This window comes from Haliaeetus albicilla, chromosome 11 (assembly GCF_947461875.1).
Source record: "Haliaeetus albicilla chromosome 11, bHalAlb1.1, whole genome shotgun sequence".
Lineage (NCBI taxonomy): Eukaryota > Metazoa > Chordata > Aves > Accipitriformes > Accipitridae > Haliaeetus > Haliaeetus albicilla.
In genome coordinates, this window is record NC_091493.1 from 13,502,591 (window position 1) to 13,519,547 (window position 16,957).

Below are 16,957 nucleotides of genomic sequence, written 5' to 3' on the forward strand. Positions count from 1 at the left end.
TGTTGGTCTGAAAACTTGTTTTCATTTTGCATGTGCTGGAGATTTTAGTCCTGTTAGAGATAATTAGCTGGAGAATTCTAGGTCTGTTTCAAATTTTTAAAATGTGACATCATTTTCCCCTGGAAATTCTGAGTCTCAGCCTCTTAATGGTTAGATAACATGTATGTTCAAGGCTTTCTGTAACCATTAATTACATCCATCTCAACCTTGCAAAATGAGTACAGAAATGTTTGAAGAGGAAGTGAAGAGCCACATGATAATTCTCTTTCTGCAGAGCCAACCCTGACCCCTTTAAACCCAAGCCTGTGCATTTTCCCTTTTATTTTAGCTGTACTGAACTGAAATTTGTTGCTGCTTTAAGTACTCTGTCAGCTTCTTCTGAAGAACTGCCTCAGCAGTATTTTAGCATACAATGCCATGCATTGGAAATTTTATTTTGTCTTGAGTGCATGTATGTTTAAATACATTCTGGGTTATGTCCTGAGCCAAGGCTCAATCCGCTTAAGTACTGAGTACTCAAGCCCAGATGCAAGAAGGCACTTACTTACCCACATGTTTAATGCTAAGCACAAGGGTAATCCCATTGACTATCTGGGCAGGAGTTCTCAGGGCCAGGAAGCAGGTGTCACTGAGTGACGGCAGAAGACAGCCTAGCTCCTGTCCTACCACAGACAGGGCTGATTTCCACAAGTGGAATGAGAGAAGGCAACAGGCTGACAAAAGCAGGATGCTCTCCTGGCAGATGTGACCATGCCTCGTGGAGCTGTACGTAACTGCCCTTCCCCCAACCATTTGAGAATACAGGAAAATGACAAGATTTGTCAGGTCTCCAGGCTGACACGTGTCTTGTTCAACATGGTCTTCTGACCTGTGAGTGGTCCCTTCAGCCTGAAGTAGATGCCACAGATAAGCCCATTGCCAGTTCAGGGGCAGGAGCTGCCTTGTCACTCATGAAACAAATAGCTTCTCTCTGTTTCCTGGGACCAAGGCACTCAATGCCATGCTTTTGCCACAGTTCCCTGTTTGCAATAGCTGCTGTACCTTTTACCCTTCAACTCAGGCAGCTTTCCTGCAACCAGCGCTGCAAGTCCAATGGCCCCTTCTGCATCAACTGTGGCTCGTTCATACTCCAGCAATCTCAGCATTGAAATGAGGATGTCCTCCTCCCTGAAGGCAAAAGAGTTGTGTCAAAACAAAATGAAAGATTTACTAGAAGAGGAAGACAATACATTTATGTATAACTGGATTCCTTCCATCCTCCCAGGTTCATATGACCCCAAAGCAGTGTTGCAGAAAGCTGTGCTGATAGGGGGTGAATGCACATCTCAGTCTTGTTATCAAGTGAAAGACAAGATGGCATTTTTCACTAGAACCATTGTGCCAGCTAAGTCCTAGTGGCAAGTATATTCTACCAACTTGGCCCTTCTGTGATGATTTAGAAGAGTTTTGTCAAAGGCTGCCTTCAAGTGTTGTAGAACACAACAAGGACAAGTTTTACTCCCAGAGTGTGACCAGGTACTAGCAGCAGGTGAAGTTTTGGCCAAAGGGGTCAGTCTGGATGATGCTCTGAGTCATATGATTTAGTTTTAGGTAGTCCTGCGAGGAGCAGGGAGTTGGACTCGATGGTCCTTTATGGGTGTTTTCCAACTTGAGGTATTCTATGATTCTGTGATATGTGGGATTGGGTTCAGTGTCTTCAGTGCCCCTCTCAGAAGGAAAGACACCCCACCACTACCTACCATGCTCTCACAGTGTGTGCACAATGGCAACTCCTGCCAAACTGCTTTCCACTGTAAATTAAGAACCATCATACCCTGGTGGTACAGCACATTTTTCATTTTTCATATACAACAATGTTCACTCAGTATTATTCATTTCACTGCTTTTCTTCACCTACCTCACAGCAACAACTTTATCCACAAGTTTCCCAGTCAGCTGCAAAGAATTGCTGCCAAAGCAAAGCCCACTCACATCTGCAGATTTCAAAAAGACACAAATATGAAGCTGGCTGCTTTGGACAAGTTCAACACTTTTTAGAATCCTGACTGTTTGGTGCCCTTAATGAGTGCAGCACACTGTTGTTATATGAACTCAAGTTGCTTGATTTTTTTATATGACAACAATGCATTTGATAATGAAAGACCAAATCTCCCAGGAAGATTTTGCCATTTTGGTCTCCTTTAAGAAAATTATGATTCCTCACTGGCATAGTTGCACTGCGAGAGTGACCCTGCAGCCCAGCGCTTTTCACTCTTCAGCAAGGTTTGAAGGAGAGAAGAACCAAACGTGGCACTGGGTTTGTTAGCTACAACAGGACACTTCGGAAAGGAGTGCAGAGACAGGCAGAGCTTGCCAAAGAGTTAAGAAGTTGTTTGTTTTATAAAACTCCAATTTAACCCAAAGCTTCCAGAGATTTGAACATCAGGTAAACAGGATATTCTTAAATTGCTTAACAGCTGAGGGTTTTTGAGCAAAGGATGTGGGAACAACTGTATCATTTATAAACGCTGTTGTTCTGACAACAGTTTTGTGAGTAAATATTTAAGCGCTGTATTTTCCTGCCTTTTCACAAACAGCCTTTTAACATGAGAGTCTTCCTGTTGACTTCACTGGTTAAGATGCTGCTTGTGAACACAATGGTCAGATAAATACTCTTGTATTTCTAAGTATTTACCTGAACATTTCACATGCACAGGGTGGTGGTTGGGGAAACATGTCAGAAGTTGCTCCTAAAGCATGAATTAAATTTTGACTCTTCAGAGGTTTCATTTAAAGTCTGTTTGAACTGAATTAATGAGAAAATAATATGGTTGGAGAAATCAAAGAAAACCTTTGTTTTACCTCCAAAAGAATAATCCATTTTCTTACCTCCATAAAAGTGGTGATTGCTGCAAGCCTGGTCTTCAATTGGGTGGCCAGCCTTTAAGGATTGTTGCAATACAGGGAAACTTTCAGATTCAACCCCCTGGGGAAAAGTGTTGTCACTTTTTTATTGATTCAGTTATAACAGAAGTCACCACCAAAGTGGACACCAAAAAAAGCTACACAGTTTCCTTTTAGAATTAACAATTGATTTCAAATTGCATAATAACTGTGCTATCACTAAATTTATCCTGTGGCTTATTTAGGGCCAAACTTCTCCAGTAAGAAATTATTTCAAAACACAGAACTGGATTTCATTTGCTTTGGAAGAGTCTTCCCACCCTTTTTCTTAAATGCAGCCAAGCAGCCAAGGGACAGGAGACTTCCCAGGCTCTTAGTGGCTCTTCTCCTAGGTGAAGCCCACAGGATCAGATAGTCCCTGTCCCCAGCATATGTATATCACTAGATACCAGCGCCTTTTGAAAACAGCTGTGGTGAAAGCCATCAAAATGCAACACTTCATAGGTGAAAGGAAACTTACAATTACAGAAATACGTGGGTTGAGGTGTTTGAGTGCAGCAGCTGACCCTGCCAGCAAGCCACAGTGGCCTCCTGCAGGGAAAATCACTGCATCCAGCTTTGGCACCTGCTCGTACACCTCCAGCCCCACAGTTCCCAGGCCCGACAGGTAGACAGCACTATCCTCCCTGCGGGAAGGAAGGGCACAGCTCAGCAGGGTTCTCAGTTGTCAACACAATAATAGTTCAATCTACTACTGTAAAGACATCGTTCAGCAGGAGAAGATACGTGCAAGAGTAAATCACCAGCACGAGGGCAGAAGGCGATACAACAGGACACTGCCATCAGACAGACCATCACGTGCTGTGTAAAATGTGACGGGAGAAAACTTGCGCCGTTCACAAACTCCCCAAATAGCTTTCAGGGTGAAGAGCACATATCTCTGTTGTTACCAGTATCAGGTGTTTACAGAGCTGGTAAGACAGAAGTAAGTTTTCTATTGCTGTCACTACCTTATGCTTCATAAATTTTAAATGTGGCAGTCCAAACTAAAAGCAAAGACTCAGAAGGATATCTCCTTCACTATACTTATAAGCGGAATTTAGTGTTTGTGATAAATGGGAATTTTCATGAAATTTAAGCACTGCGTTCAACCTCACAAATACCAAACATTGCTACAGAGTTAAGTCTTTCCACAATCCAGGGCCAATATCTGATACCTTCACATTACTCTGGAAGGGTAGGAGAAGCATTTAGTCATGCCAAAATACTCACTGGTAAAACACTTTCAGGCAAAGGTAATTTAATGAGCAGAATAGGGTCAAACAGAGACAAAAGACTGAAAAGAACAGTCCACTGTACAGTCACACAATTGACTTGGATCTATTTCTGAAGCTGGTTTGCATTTTATTTAAAAGTTAGCAAAGATGTAAATGTAGAATGATATATGAATGAAAAATATGAGACCTCTGTATGCCTGTATGTTCTGCTTTTTCTGGCAAACAGATACACAAACAGAATTATAGCTCCAATGACTTCACTTGATTTACTTGACCCAGGACGTTTGGGTACGAGGAAGCTATGCTTTTGTTACTGTTAGACATGCACAGAGAGGCTCAGCAGAGGGGTACAGAATGCCTGCAAGGTGGAGACCAAGGCCCTGTTGCGAAGTTACATAGCAAAACACAGCAAATTCCTCAGGACAAGAGTCTATATAACTACACAAGAAAGGATGAGAGGAATGAACTTTCACTCCTGTAGCATAGCTAAAGATGAAGGCAAGAAATCATAGCGGGATGGATAACTGAACCCTTAAATTTATTGTCTTTATCAAGATACTGAAGGACCTCTCCCCTCATTCTTATATGTGACAAAAATATATCCCTGGTCTCCTAAACAATTCTTCTGGAGCCTTATTCGCAAATAAGATTGAGAACTGAGTTTGTGGAGTTACCCCTGCCATGGTTACATGGGAAACCATGGGGACCTGCAAAAATGAATGAGGACCTGGGATATCCAATTTATGAGTAAAACTTCTCTAAAAATTTCTGTCTGAAGGAGACTGCTCTGGGCAGGGAGATTTATTAGCAGTTTGAATGAATGTTTCAGATAATCATATTTTCCTTGCTAACATCTAGTTAGAACACCAGTTCACTGATCAGCCTTCAGCTTTTTATAATAAAACCAGTTACTTTATTTGCACTGTGACTGATTACTTTTGTTTTGTGAAAGTGAACATATCTCTTTCAGTAGCATATCCCATTGAAGGAAAATCAAGGAAAAGGGCAGATAAAACTAAAGACTGTAGATTTAAATAAGCATTTTTTAGTCAGAGCTAGAAATTTGGCCATTTGCCTTCTAAAAGGTACGATACATCAGCAATCCAAGACGGGCTGTCAGGCTTCAGTTTCCCAAATTTTGATGTGGCAGCTAGCAGGTTCTGTACCCTTGTTCTCCAAATAAAGGGCTTGAAAGCTATTGGCTGTCCTTCCTAGAGTAAGAGACTAACCAGATTACAAATGAACGAGGATCAGGTCTGATCAGTATTTGGACATGGAGTTACATGAGAAAAAAAATGGACTCTCAATGAAGGAAGGTGTATAATTCAATCTGTAGCACCCTTACTTCTCTGATTCACAAATCAATCTTTCTCACATCATCCTAGAGGTACTGTGTTACTTTTTCACAATCTTCACATTGCATTTATAATGAAGTCCTGAACACCTATAGTTATTAAAAATCCCATGTTAGCTAAGCAGCAATTATATAGACTTCATGGTTGAATTCCAACTTGAAAAATCACATTTCCTTCCTGGAATTTCACAGGAAGTTGCAGTTGGATAAAAAGTTTCCTTCCTCTAATTGAACTCTTGCATGATCGTTTTCATAACACAGTATTTTAATTGAACTCAAGAAATGGGAAGAACTAACATTGACACACCCAACTACAGGACATTACTTGTGCAGGTAAAACCAGTCAGGCACGTAATGTCTACTTCAGGAAGGAATGAATGAATTGTTGGTTAAGGAGATCCAGAGACCAAATTGCTAGAGATTTTATGCAAGCTAGAATTAAACTGAAGTACAATGACATTTCAGAAGTTCCATTCTAAAGCACAGGAGATTAGCTGATGTTTTACAGACAACTTTGGTGAGTGATGATGAATGTGTGTCAGACACACATTGAAGATGACTGGCTATCTATATATACATACATCTCTCCGGGAAAGCTCTTCCAGTCTACACCAAAAAAAATACATTTCAGGCATCCCATTATGAAAAGACTCACAACCGTAGTGGGGTTTTGGGTTTTTTTTTTTGTTTGTTCCCCCAAAGTGTGAAAATTGCATCTGTGAGGTTTTAATTAAACATAGTAACAGATTGAATAACTCTGTTTCTTGTAACCTGAAATATAATAAATCGGAGTGCTTTGATATTATTAATGGTAACATGTACATTTAGAGTTCCTCAATGCTAGATGCTGAAGTCCTTCGCAGGCGTTGACCCTGGAGCTTCATGAACCTGGAGAATATCTACCTTATGTAACATAAATAATTATTTGGGGAGGAGGGGAAGATTAAACATGAAATTACAATAAAATAATTTAGTTCTTATGCGCAAACGTGATAGCTGATGCAAGCCAGCTGGGAGTTAACACATTGATTGAAAAATGGCTGACAGAAATTTGGAAATCACAAGGTTATGGAAAGCTGTAGTTTTCGGAGAGACCCTAAATGGGTTTAAAATTCAGTGGGATCTAGGGGACCTCATTCCTTTGGGTTTCTTTGAAAGTCTCAATCTGGGACAAAGTTGTGCCCCTGGTGAAAGAGAAGGCACACCAAGCAGCCCTGGGGGTCACTTGCTGTCAGCAAGTGCAGTTGAAGAGTACAGTTTTTAATATTGTCTTCCCGATAAACCAACTGGGAAAGAAGTGAGGACTTTCACCATTCTGCTCATTCTGGGATCCTCTTTCCAAGCAACATTACTCATTATTACTACATTTAATGCAGTAGAGCCTAGGAGCCAAAGGGGAACAGGCACTCACTGCAGTAGATACCATACAAACACGAAGTGGTGATTAAAGCCTGCACAGAGGCAGCGATGGGGAGGGAGAATAACATTCCAGCTCAGTGCATCAGAGGGACATCCGCCTACCTCATGCTAATGACTCACCCCTCTGCGCTTTTGGAAATCTTACTTGAAAAAAGGTAAGAGAAAAAAAAGAAAAGGGAAGGGAAAGCCAGAAGAGACTGCAGAGAAAAAAGGAAAAAAAGGAAAATGGATCAGTTCTAAATATTTTTGCCTGTCTTAGCTTATTCTAATCATGTTTTTATTAGATCAGGCTTGTTCAATGACCTCAAATAGTTCAAACTAAAATTTATACTGATCCTTAGTTACTTTAAATATGTGTGAAGTAGCCTCCTCTTCATCTTTTTTCAAGGCAGAATCGCAGTTGTGTCAGTCACACCAGATAGATAGGCAAAAATTTTACAGCATTAACTTTCTCTTGCTTTACACTATGCCACTGAATCCTTTGCATTAAAGATTAGCTTTTACCCATTTTAGTCCAAACAGAGAGACCAAAAACGAAAGCTAGCCTTAATGCTTTCTGACAGCATTCATAAAGAGTTAACATATATCCATTACCATACCAGCCCATAAAATTCCTAATCAGGAAGTTTGCCTAATTTGGGGAAGAGTGTTTCATTTTGGTTTACATCCCCAACTGTTATAAAAGGATTCATGATTTGTGCCTGGGAATATATAACTGTCCATACTCCAGGTAATAGGAACATTTTGGTGACCTGTGATCAAATTTTAATGAAACTAACTGTTTTTGCAGAACTGTGCAAGTATCTAATCTAATCTTTCTAATCAGCCTCACTTTCCACTTACTCTTCGAGGTAGAGGTAAGCATTTTCCTGTGCCAACCTTCTTGCGTGCATCTGGGAATCCTTAGCTGTAGTGCCATAGGATATAACCATGGCACCGTACTCACGGCACATTTTCACTCTGGCCGGGGACGTGCTGGTTGACATGATGACAAACACTGGAATACGGAGCTCTGAGGCGTGGTAAGCAACAGCCATGGAAAAGTTACTGTCTGAAGCCACGATCACCCCCTTTCTTTGCTGATCCTAAAAAACAGGGTTGCTTATTGCACATTTTACATTGTCACAAAGTTGTCCCATATGATCCTGGATCATTCTAACAGTCTGACTTCCTTCCTTTCCTCTACTAGCTGATCATATTATGATATTATAATACAGTATATGCATGCCTGGTGTGATCTCGGGACGTACACACAGAGCTAAGACAGCACAAGATCAACCCCTGTTCCTGCACTCCTCTGGGTTCACTTCTTGTTCCATTGGAATTAGCTGCAAAAGCTGATCCCAGAAGAGCCGCTATCTGACCCCTCAGAGCCGATATCTGGTCCCTCTTCCCTGCCTGTGTGAAATTATTTCATTTCAGGTTCCCCTTCAATAGAAGGATTTATTCATATTATTACAAAAGTGCGGGAATAACCACTGTTTCTGAGTTGCTGTATCATGCCAATTATAATTATTATTGCTGCAGACACTCAATAACCTCCTACGACAAATGATAAACAAGCTATTCACGTAATGATACTGCAATTAATTACAAAATCAATTGGTGATCTAGATCCTTCTCATCACCCATTGTAACTCGATTTCATCATCACTTAAAAGTTGGTGGTTTCAACACATCAGAACCATAGTAAGCATACAAACACTGTCACATAAATGCCACAGAAAAATGCCAATGTTTACATTTTGCAAGCTTTTCTTTCAAATATTTTTAAGTATGTCACCAGCAGATTGGCCAAGCATAAAGAAAGTAGTAAAGTATTTTACATTCAGATACTCACAGACCTATCTATGTTGTTCAGCACAGTGGTTCAAAAGGCAAGAAACACTGTGATTCCATGGACATTACAGGTAAAATTATTTTTAATTCTGCCCCATTTTGGTGAAGCAGAACTAATCTATTTATTTTTGAACACTGACATTTTGTTATACCTGAGGCAATGATGTCAGAAGGTAAAGTACACCTCGTTCCTTCACAGATCCCGTGTACTGGAGGAACTCTTTCTTTAGGTAGATGTCCATTCCATACTGCTTGGATAGCCTAGAATACTGGAGTATAGAAAAGTTATTATGGGGATGTATCTAAAATTAAGGAAAATCTTCCACATCCCATCAGGTCCCTGGTGAGGCATGCATTCAACTGCTATGTATGAGCTCTAAAAAGTAAATTTCATAATCTGTTTCCCTAGAAATACATGACAGTGTGTTGTTACCTGCTAGATTCTTCTGGCTTATGGAAGTCATTTTCAAACTTGCAGCACTGAAATATGTACCCCATGCCATTATGAATTCTGAAAATAGCACTTGTTTTGGTCTTACTGTTCAAATACAGATATTAAAATAAGCATTTTCAATTATTTCAAAAGCCACCCCGTGGTCTGATATTTTAGCACTTGCAGAACTGGGTATTAAATACCCCCAAAATAAGGTCATCTCCTAATAGATACAAAAGCAGTTAGAGAATTCCTCTTTGAGTCCCAGTATGACTCTGCTATCATTTCTGCCACTGATTATTGTCCATTTTGCCTCCTAAGGTCAGTACGACATTAGTAAAGACATTTCTTATTTGAAGAATGATGGAAATAATAAAAAATATTTGCCCGGATTGCAAGTGTAAGCAGCAGCTGTTTGAAAACGCGCAGTGTTTGGAATGGAAAGGATGCCTGAGCTGAGAGGAATTAGCAAGCATAGTACATGTGATGCATTGTCCAAGTGCATGATTTTTTTAATTTTTTTTTTTAAATGGCAAAGCTTTATCAATTTTTATAGTAAGACATGCACAGCATGCATCGCCATATTAATTTCCCATTACCACATTATCTAGAACAAGAGTTTTAAACAAGATAACTTATGAAATAGAGCTGTGGTAAGCCTGTGGGTTCCAGTTCCCTAGGCCTATTGCGTCTCTATTTCCTAATTGGCTCTATTTTGTCCATTGTCTGCCAAAGCAAATAAGGACCTGGAGATTTAGGGGATCAAGCACTCATTTATAAGTCACAAAGAGAGATAGATTAAAAGACAGCATGACAATATATTTTAAATATTTATCTCAAAAAGTATCTGGCAGTCTCATGCATATGGTATATAGTATACTTAGTAATATGCACGGACATATTTTTCAGACTGTGGGACTTTCAAAGTGAATTTATATAAACTAAATATATCTGAAACAGATACTTCTTATAAGGTACACAATTAAACTAAACATGCCAGATGAATGTTTCAAGGTTTTTTAGTGGATTTACAAGCATATGTTAAGTTCCTCACCCATAGGTGGGGCCAGATTCTCTATTTTGCTTCTGAAAATCCTGCAATAGGAGCTACCACTTGCTGCTCCTTTGCAAATCTGGCTGCAGAACTGAAAGAATGGAAAGCACTTAGTACACTAAGAGAGTAATAGTTTCTATCCTAAACAGCCTAATCAATGCCTATGCAAAACAGAACAAGAACACTAGACAAGAAACAGTACTTCACTGGTTCTTCACATACTGTACTAGTTGTATCATTTGGGGGTTTGTAGAGAATCTTGGATTCTAGAGTGAACAATGAGAAAAAGGATTTAAGGAGATAAATCCTGTGACTTTTTAAAGTTGCTGAGTCTCCTACATTTAAAAATATGTGTCATTAAGTCACTCTTTACCACAGAGGTGGTACACTTCAGATTATTATTATTTTTCTTTAATTTGATACTCAATATTTTAACTCCTCAGGTTATCCTTTTCTGCTTTCTTTAACTGAGGCTTTTTTCATGTAGCCTAAGTATAGCAATTACTTCTAACAAAGGAGGTGTCAGTGCTATTTTCAGCTGTACTGACCTGATGCGTGACCTTGTAAGACTCATTGAACCAGACTGTAAGTTTTCCCTTTTGTCACTGTGATCTTATCTAAGGATTACAGATACTGTTTCTAATGTACAACACACAGCACAGCCTCCATTTGGCATCCACAAAGCTAACACAAAACAACCCTTAAAGTTCTACATCAGTAGCCAAACCAAGTGCCCAATTTAATGCTAATTCCTTGTTTTCCTATACTTACTACCTCTATAACATCTGTTACATTAATTCATGATGCCATATCTCAGCTCCAGGCAAACTCCTGCAGAAGGATCCAGGACAGTCCACCCATGGTCTTACCTGCAGATTAGAAATCACCCTGCAAAGTGTTTCTCCGTTCAATTAACTGAATGGGTTATAGTCATGCTTCCTTTTTTAATCCAAACAAATGTCCTTGAAAGGGGCTCTTAGCTTTCAGTAATGAGTTAAGATAAAGGTTATCTGTGTTTTTCTTGACACCACCCTGTGCTTTCAATGCTTTCCTTTTGAATCAGTGCATGAAACATATACTAATGACTTCTGTGGGGACATTACTTTGAATAGCAACAGTCATGGGCTATTCTCACACTAAAACAAGTGGGGATATAGGTTTTCCACTATTCTGATCATCCCAAAAGCATAGTTCATAAAAAGAGACTGAAGAAAGCCTGTTTAGCTTGGCACAGTAAGTGCAGCAAGGGGATACAACCATGTTGCATAAAGCTGCCAGGGACACCCAAGAGAAAAGAGCTATTTAAGTGGAGGGGCAAAGCTGCCTGAGAACAAATGGTGTGAATTGGCCAAAGAGAGCTTAACTACTCGTGAGCAGGAGCACGATCAGTTTACGAAACATTTCGTATTACACGGGTGCCTGCAGGAGCAGAAGACGGACGGACTCAGTAGTGCAGTCCTGCCTTTCCCTGCATCAGGATGTGTTGAGAGCAAGGACACGGCTCAGGGGATGGGGCTGAGATAGACTTCAGTAGTCTGGCAGAAGTGCACGACGCCATGAGCTGCAGGGAAGGGATGATCCAGGCTATCAAAGGGTACGGAGCTAGCTAGTTCTGCTTTCCAGATTAAGCCCAGACACTCTCCCTCTCCCTGCCCACAGACATACCTTTGCACAGCAAGATTAAACCCATCTAACAAACCTGACCAGAGCTGTCAATTACAGAGAAGTGTACCTGCAATATAAATGCAAATCTTCTCTTCCTGGGACAGTGTCTCCACAAAAGCAGAAGATTGACACTTCTGTCTAGAGCACCGATTGTGCTCTCAGGTGTGACAGTCTGAGAGTTTTGGTGACAAACAATGCAACATGCAGAGTTTGGTACACTCCCTCTGTTCACCCAGGCCCCGGCTCCCTGACCACCTGTGCTGCACAGGTGTTTGCTCACTCCCCCTCCTGCCTTCCCAAGCAAGCCAACTTATCCACTCTGAAAGGAAATCCAGGTACGGCTGGCAGGATGGCTTACTCCTGAGTCACTCTGAACAGGCAGTATATGAATGCAAAATGCATCCAGTTTGACCCCCTGCACTCCAGCCAACACTACCCCGCAAGTTTTTTGTGCCACCTTACAGCCCCAAACAGTCTTGTATCGTGCCCTTTGTCATGAGACGCACTTCTTCAGTAGTATGCTGAAGTTATTTTGGGAACTCTAAGTTAAAAAGAAAACACCAAAAGTAATTCTGGATCAGCAGGCACCATCTGGGAACCAGGAGAACTGCTATACCTTGCAGACCCAACCACTTTGCTCCAGGGACTGTTATCCCCAAGCAGTGGCTCAGACACCAAGGTCCTTTCCCTGCACAGGCCAGAAAGACAATCCACAGCCAGTGAGGCTGGCAGGGTGCCCTGGGTCAGCAACAGGGAGGGATTCATCGAGAGAGTGATTTGGGGCTGCTGCTATGAATTGCTATTTGGCAAAGACGCTCTTTTCACCCACTGTAGCGAAAAGAGGAGATTAGCCACAGAGTGCCTACAATAGCCTCATGAAGAGCTCCCAACACTAGAAATACACTACAAATTAACTAGCTTGCCGCTGTACTTCTCTTATGCTTAGCAAATGCTTGTGCATTTATGGGAGTGTCTCAGTCATTTTCATACCTAGACTGATCAATAGGTGCCTATGTCTGTGTATCTTAATGTCCTTGTTTTGTTGAAGATGCACGTGGCAGAACCACCTGGTTGCAGAAGATATCCAGCCTTGCCAGGCTGGCCAGCCTAGGAGGAAAATCTGTACCTTCAAACTCTCCAAATACGTGGGCTGGTTCCAAACCAGGCTCTTCCACAAGACTGCTTACCCAAACAGCTGATAGTCTGCCATCTCCAACTCAGGTTCCTTGTAGCGAGAGTTTTTCACCAGGAGCATATCATCACAGTGCATTAAGTCTATGCCTAATGTGGTTTATCCTTTGTTTACAGGTCACTGCAATCTTTGAGGATTTAGGTTAATGTAAACAGGTAAGACGAAAATGCTTATTGACAGTTAACAACAACTAATATGAGCATGGGTCATCTTACACAGATCTATCTGCTGCAACTCACACATACTCTTCATTCATTTCTGATCAACTTTTATAAAGAAAATAAAAGAAATACTGAGAGAATGCAAAGCCATATAATCTCCCTACCATGCAGGGGGTTTTCTGAACACCGCACTGGATTTTGAAAGCTGCTGCACTAATATCTTCAAATCGAATCAGCTTGTTAGAGCTTGACAGGCTGGTCCTACTGCTTGACTGAGGGATGCGGGAAAGGGCATCCCTAAGTAACTCCTCATTACGGCTCACTATCTTCATTTCCCAGGTCTTCACATCCCCGTTCAGGTAATCCTCCTCACCAAAATCTTTCAGTCTCTCAGGGTTGATAGAAGGTGGCTTCTGCCCAATAAGGCCATTTCTTATTGGCTCATCTTTACAACAGCGAAGATCACAAAGTGCTGGGGCATCTTGTTTCTTTATTTTATTGTCATCCCTAAAAACAAATAAAAGAAACTTGTCAAGAAAGCTTCGATGATTAAAGGCTTGACATTTAGCATTTAAGAAGGATGCACATCTCAGCTGCTCTTTGCAAGCCTCGGACGGGCAGAGTGAATTACTACTGTCATATTACCTTATCTTGTAGGTGGACTGAAAACTACTGTAACCAGCCAGCTTTTAGGAAAGCCACAGATAACCTGGCATGTGGACAAACTGGGAAACTGTCATACCCAAGAAAATAAGAAAGATATAATCTATGCTGTCTGGGCAGCCAGACCTTCCTTGGTACTCAGTCTCAATTGGCAATGATCCCAGTTCAGTGCTTCCAGAAACTTTGGGATAACTGGAATTGCATTTGCTGTACGCATGTTTTTCAAAAAAGGGAAATAGCTGCTGCAGAGCACTCCCTGATACTATTAATAGCAGTAACAAATGTCATTACGTTGTACACAAGAGGTGTGCTTCTCTGCTCTTGCGTACTTGCAGACCTTACTCTTGACAGTTGTCAACTGCCTTGTGATAGGAAGGAAATTACTTTGATAAGGGATAACAATTATATCCTACTACAGAGCTAAAGAACTAGGTCTGCTGATCTGCAGTTTAACACTTCATAGATAAAAACACCTGTAGATAAGATGACACTGTGATGCCACACAAACCTCCTTCCCCAAGGAACTTCAGAGACATAACACTTTGCTACAAAAATTTGCTGGTATTCCTACCTTAGATTGTCTTATTCTATGGCCCACACCGTTCAGGAGTTCACAAGGGATAATATACTACAGCGTAGGATTTTGCAGCCCTACTAACAAATAAATGGAAAACTTCCAGGAATTTGGAGAGTAACGTGGAGGAAAAGAAGCATTAAGCAGAAGACCAGTAATTTGGAAAAGAGCTGATACCACCCCCAGCCTGTGGCTATGATTACACAGATAGTATAAGCCCCTCTACATGAAGGACTCAACATTAATCTATTTGGAGGAAAGGGTTTTCTAAAAAATTTACATGTTAAATAATGCCAGAGATTCCAGCATCATCTCCAACAAACCACATTTACCATTTTCACAAAATAATTTGGATTTAAGTTATGCAGGTATTCATCAGCAAGGCTGGCTAAAGCAAATGCCTCCCTAGTTTTACAGCAGCAATCACCACTGTAATAAGCATTGTAATAATTTCCAAAAAGAATTCTAAAATATTTAGAAACAGCTGCTTTTGGCAGTGTCATCCATTTTCTTCGTGGTCCTGTAATCTGTGCCAGTAGATCTGCTTCCTATTGCACTTCCAATTGTTCCGCTGAGGACTTCACATAACAATGTGGGCAGCATAAGAGGCTTTGTTACTTGAATCAAGTGATCTATCAGTAGCATCAGTCATTCTGTATATCTTCACAGGAGACAAAAAAGGGCAGTTTTTGTAGCAAGGTCTTCTCTCTCCAAAATTAATGGGTTCAACAGTAATTTTCTAAGGTAAATACATAAAGTATTTACTTGTTTATGTTAACACTTGTGATTTAAAATATTTTCCCAATAGCATATCTTAAAGTTGATACACCCAAACAGCAGGCATTCCATTTTCAAATTAAATAGCTTATCAAGTAGCTCTCTTCTATACTTTTCTGCATTTCTGCTCCTTTGGGGTTAGAGGGTTGGAACACTTCATGAAAATGTTAAGCTTCCAGTGTTAGTTCTCATGCATATTAGTTAGCTTAATGCAAAGATGGCAATCAGATCAGACTGTCTCCCCATGAACTTGTTATGGCACAGCCCACAGCTCTCGGAACCAAATAGGACTGTTGAATAAACAACAGCTATCATCACATACGAAGCCACATCTCTGCCAGTTCATTCCCTACTCCCCCCCGCCAAAAAAACCCAACACATTTTCCATATCACAGTAGCCCATAACCACTCTAAAAAGAGAAGAACATATACATCTTATCTCTAAATATATTATCTAAAATTTTTAGCAAACATTAGGAATGAATTCTATTCCTTACATTGGCAATGGGTTAAAAGGGTATATGTAAGGTAAAATATATAGGTAGATCAAAAACTTGTGATTTTTCTAGGTCAAAAATTCTTTTTACTGACTGGCATTTGAGATAGGAGATACATTCACACTTTTTCCTTGCATCTATTGCAATCAACTACAAAAATCCATAAAAATCCCAGCCAAAGATGACCACAAAAAGTCCACTGATGAACCAGGATTCTGCTAGAAATCTACAGGGTAACACCCCACCACACTAGTGCCATTAAATATGTTCTTTTTTGCAAACAGAAAGACCAAAACGGGATACTGATTTTTGGCCCTACTCTTGTATTTCCTTTTTTTTTTTTTCCCCAGATTCTCAGTCCTTGATGTGCAGCACTGCTCTCATGAACAGTAAATATCTGCTCAGGACCCTGATGCAGACACGACCTTATGACCACTGGTAAAAAAAAGAACAAAAGTGAAACAGATTTAAAATATATGTAGGCTTTTCGACCTTGAGACAGGTTTAAAGCACATCTGAAACCTTACCATGTCAACATTTAATATGAAAACTGTCATCCATTTGCATCTGAAAGGTCAGCAACCTTATAACCAAAGGAATATCATCATGGTATTGTATATGTATGTATTATGTGTATTTATTTCAGATTAATTTTTATTCTCCTTCTATCTACATATTTTTAGTTTACGTTAATGGCATTTTTCCCTATTGAACCCATCTGGGTGTGCCACAGACCCAGTGAGAGCTCTCAAACTCCCAAGGTAAACAGTCGGTTTAGGTTTGAAAATCCATCACAAAGAGGCAACTAATAACCCTGTTGGGTCATATGCATTTCTCTCCTCAAATGCAGTTTGTATGCTTGGTGTAGAACACCTCTGTATGGATTTCTTTTGCAGGAACAGTCAAAACAGGCAGCAAAGCATGCAAATGTTCACAAAAAGACAGCACGTGACTTCTCATGCACAGTTACAAAGTATGGCCCCTGTTCCAGAGGTCGTGCCCACCAGATGAAAATCTGAGCCAACATAAATACAAACCCCAGCATTATAAAACATTATTCCTTTCAAATGAATCACTTTTCCTTTTTTGGAGTTTGTCTCGGAAAGTTCTCATGAAAAAAGTCTGTTTATTTCCAGCCATAAAACAAATATACAGCTAGCAAGCTTTGT

At 40.4% G+C, this 16,957-nt stretch overlaps 1 protein-coding gene across 4 annotated transcripts in view; it reads right to left on the bottom strand.

Annotated features, from left to right (window-relative positions):
- The window catches only part of LOC104316910 (L-threonine ammonia-lyase), a 34,080-nt gene that overhangs the window by 12,022 nt on the left and 5,101 nt on the right, over positions 1–16,957 (bottom strand). For all 4 annotated transcript variants that reach the window (XM_069796185.1, XM_069796186.1, XM_069796184.1 and 1 more), the window contains 7 exons: positions 13,442–13,784; positions 8,925–9,041; positions 7,777–8,018; positions 3,404–3,569; positions 2,869–2,965; positions 1,898–1,973; positions 1,042–1,167 (listed from right to left, as the gene is read on the bottom strand). In XM_069796185.1, coding sequence (XP_069652286.1) covers positions 1,042–1,167; positions 1,898–1,973; positions 2,869–2,965; positions 3,404–3,569; positions 7,777–8,018; positions 8,925–9,041; positions 13,442–13,784 — 1,167 coding nt within the window. The remainder of the gene's footprint in view (positions 1–1,041; positions 1,168–1,897; positions 1,974–2,868; positions 2,966–3,403; positions 3,570–7,776; positions 8,019–8,924; positions 9,042–13,441; positions 13,785–16,957) is intronic.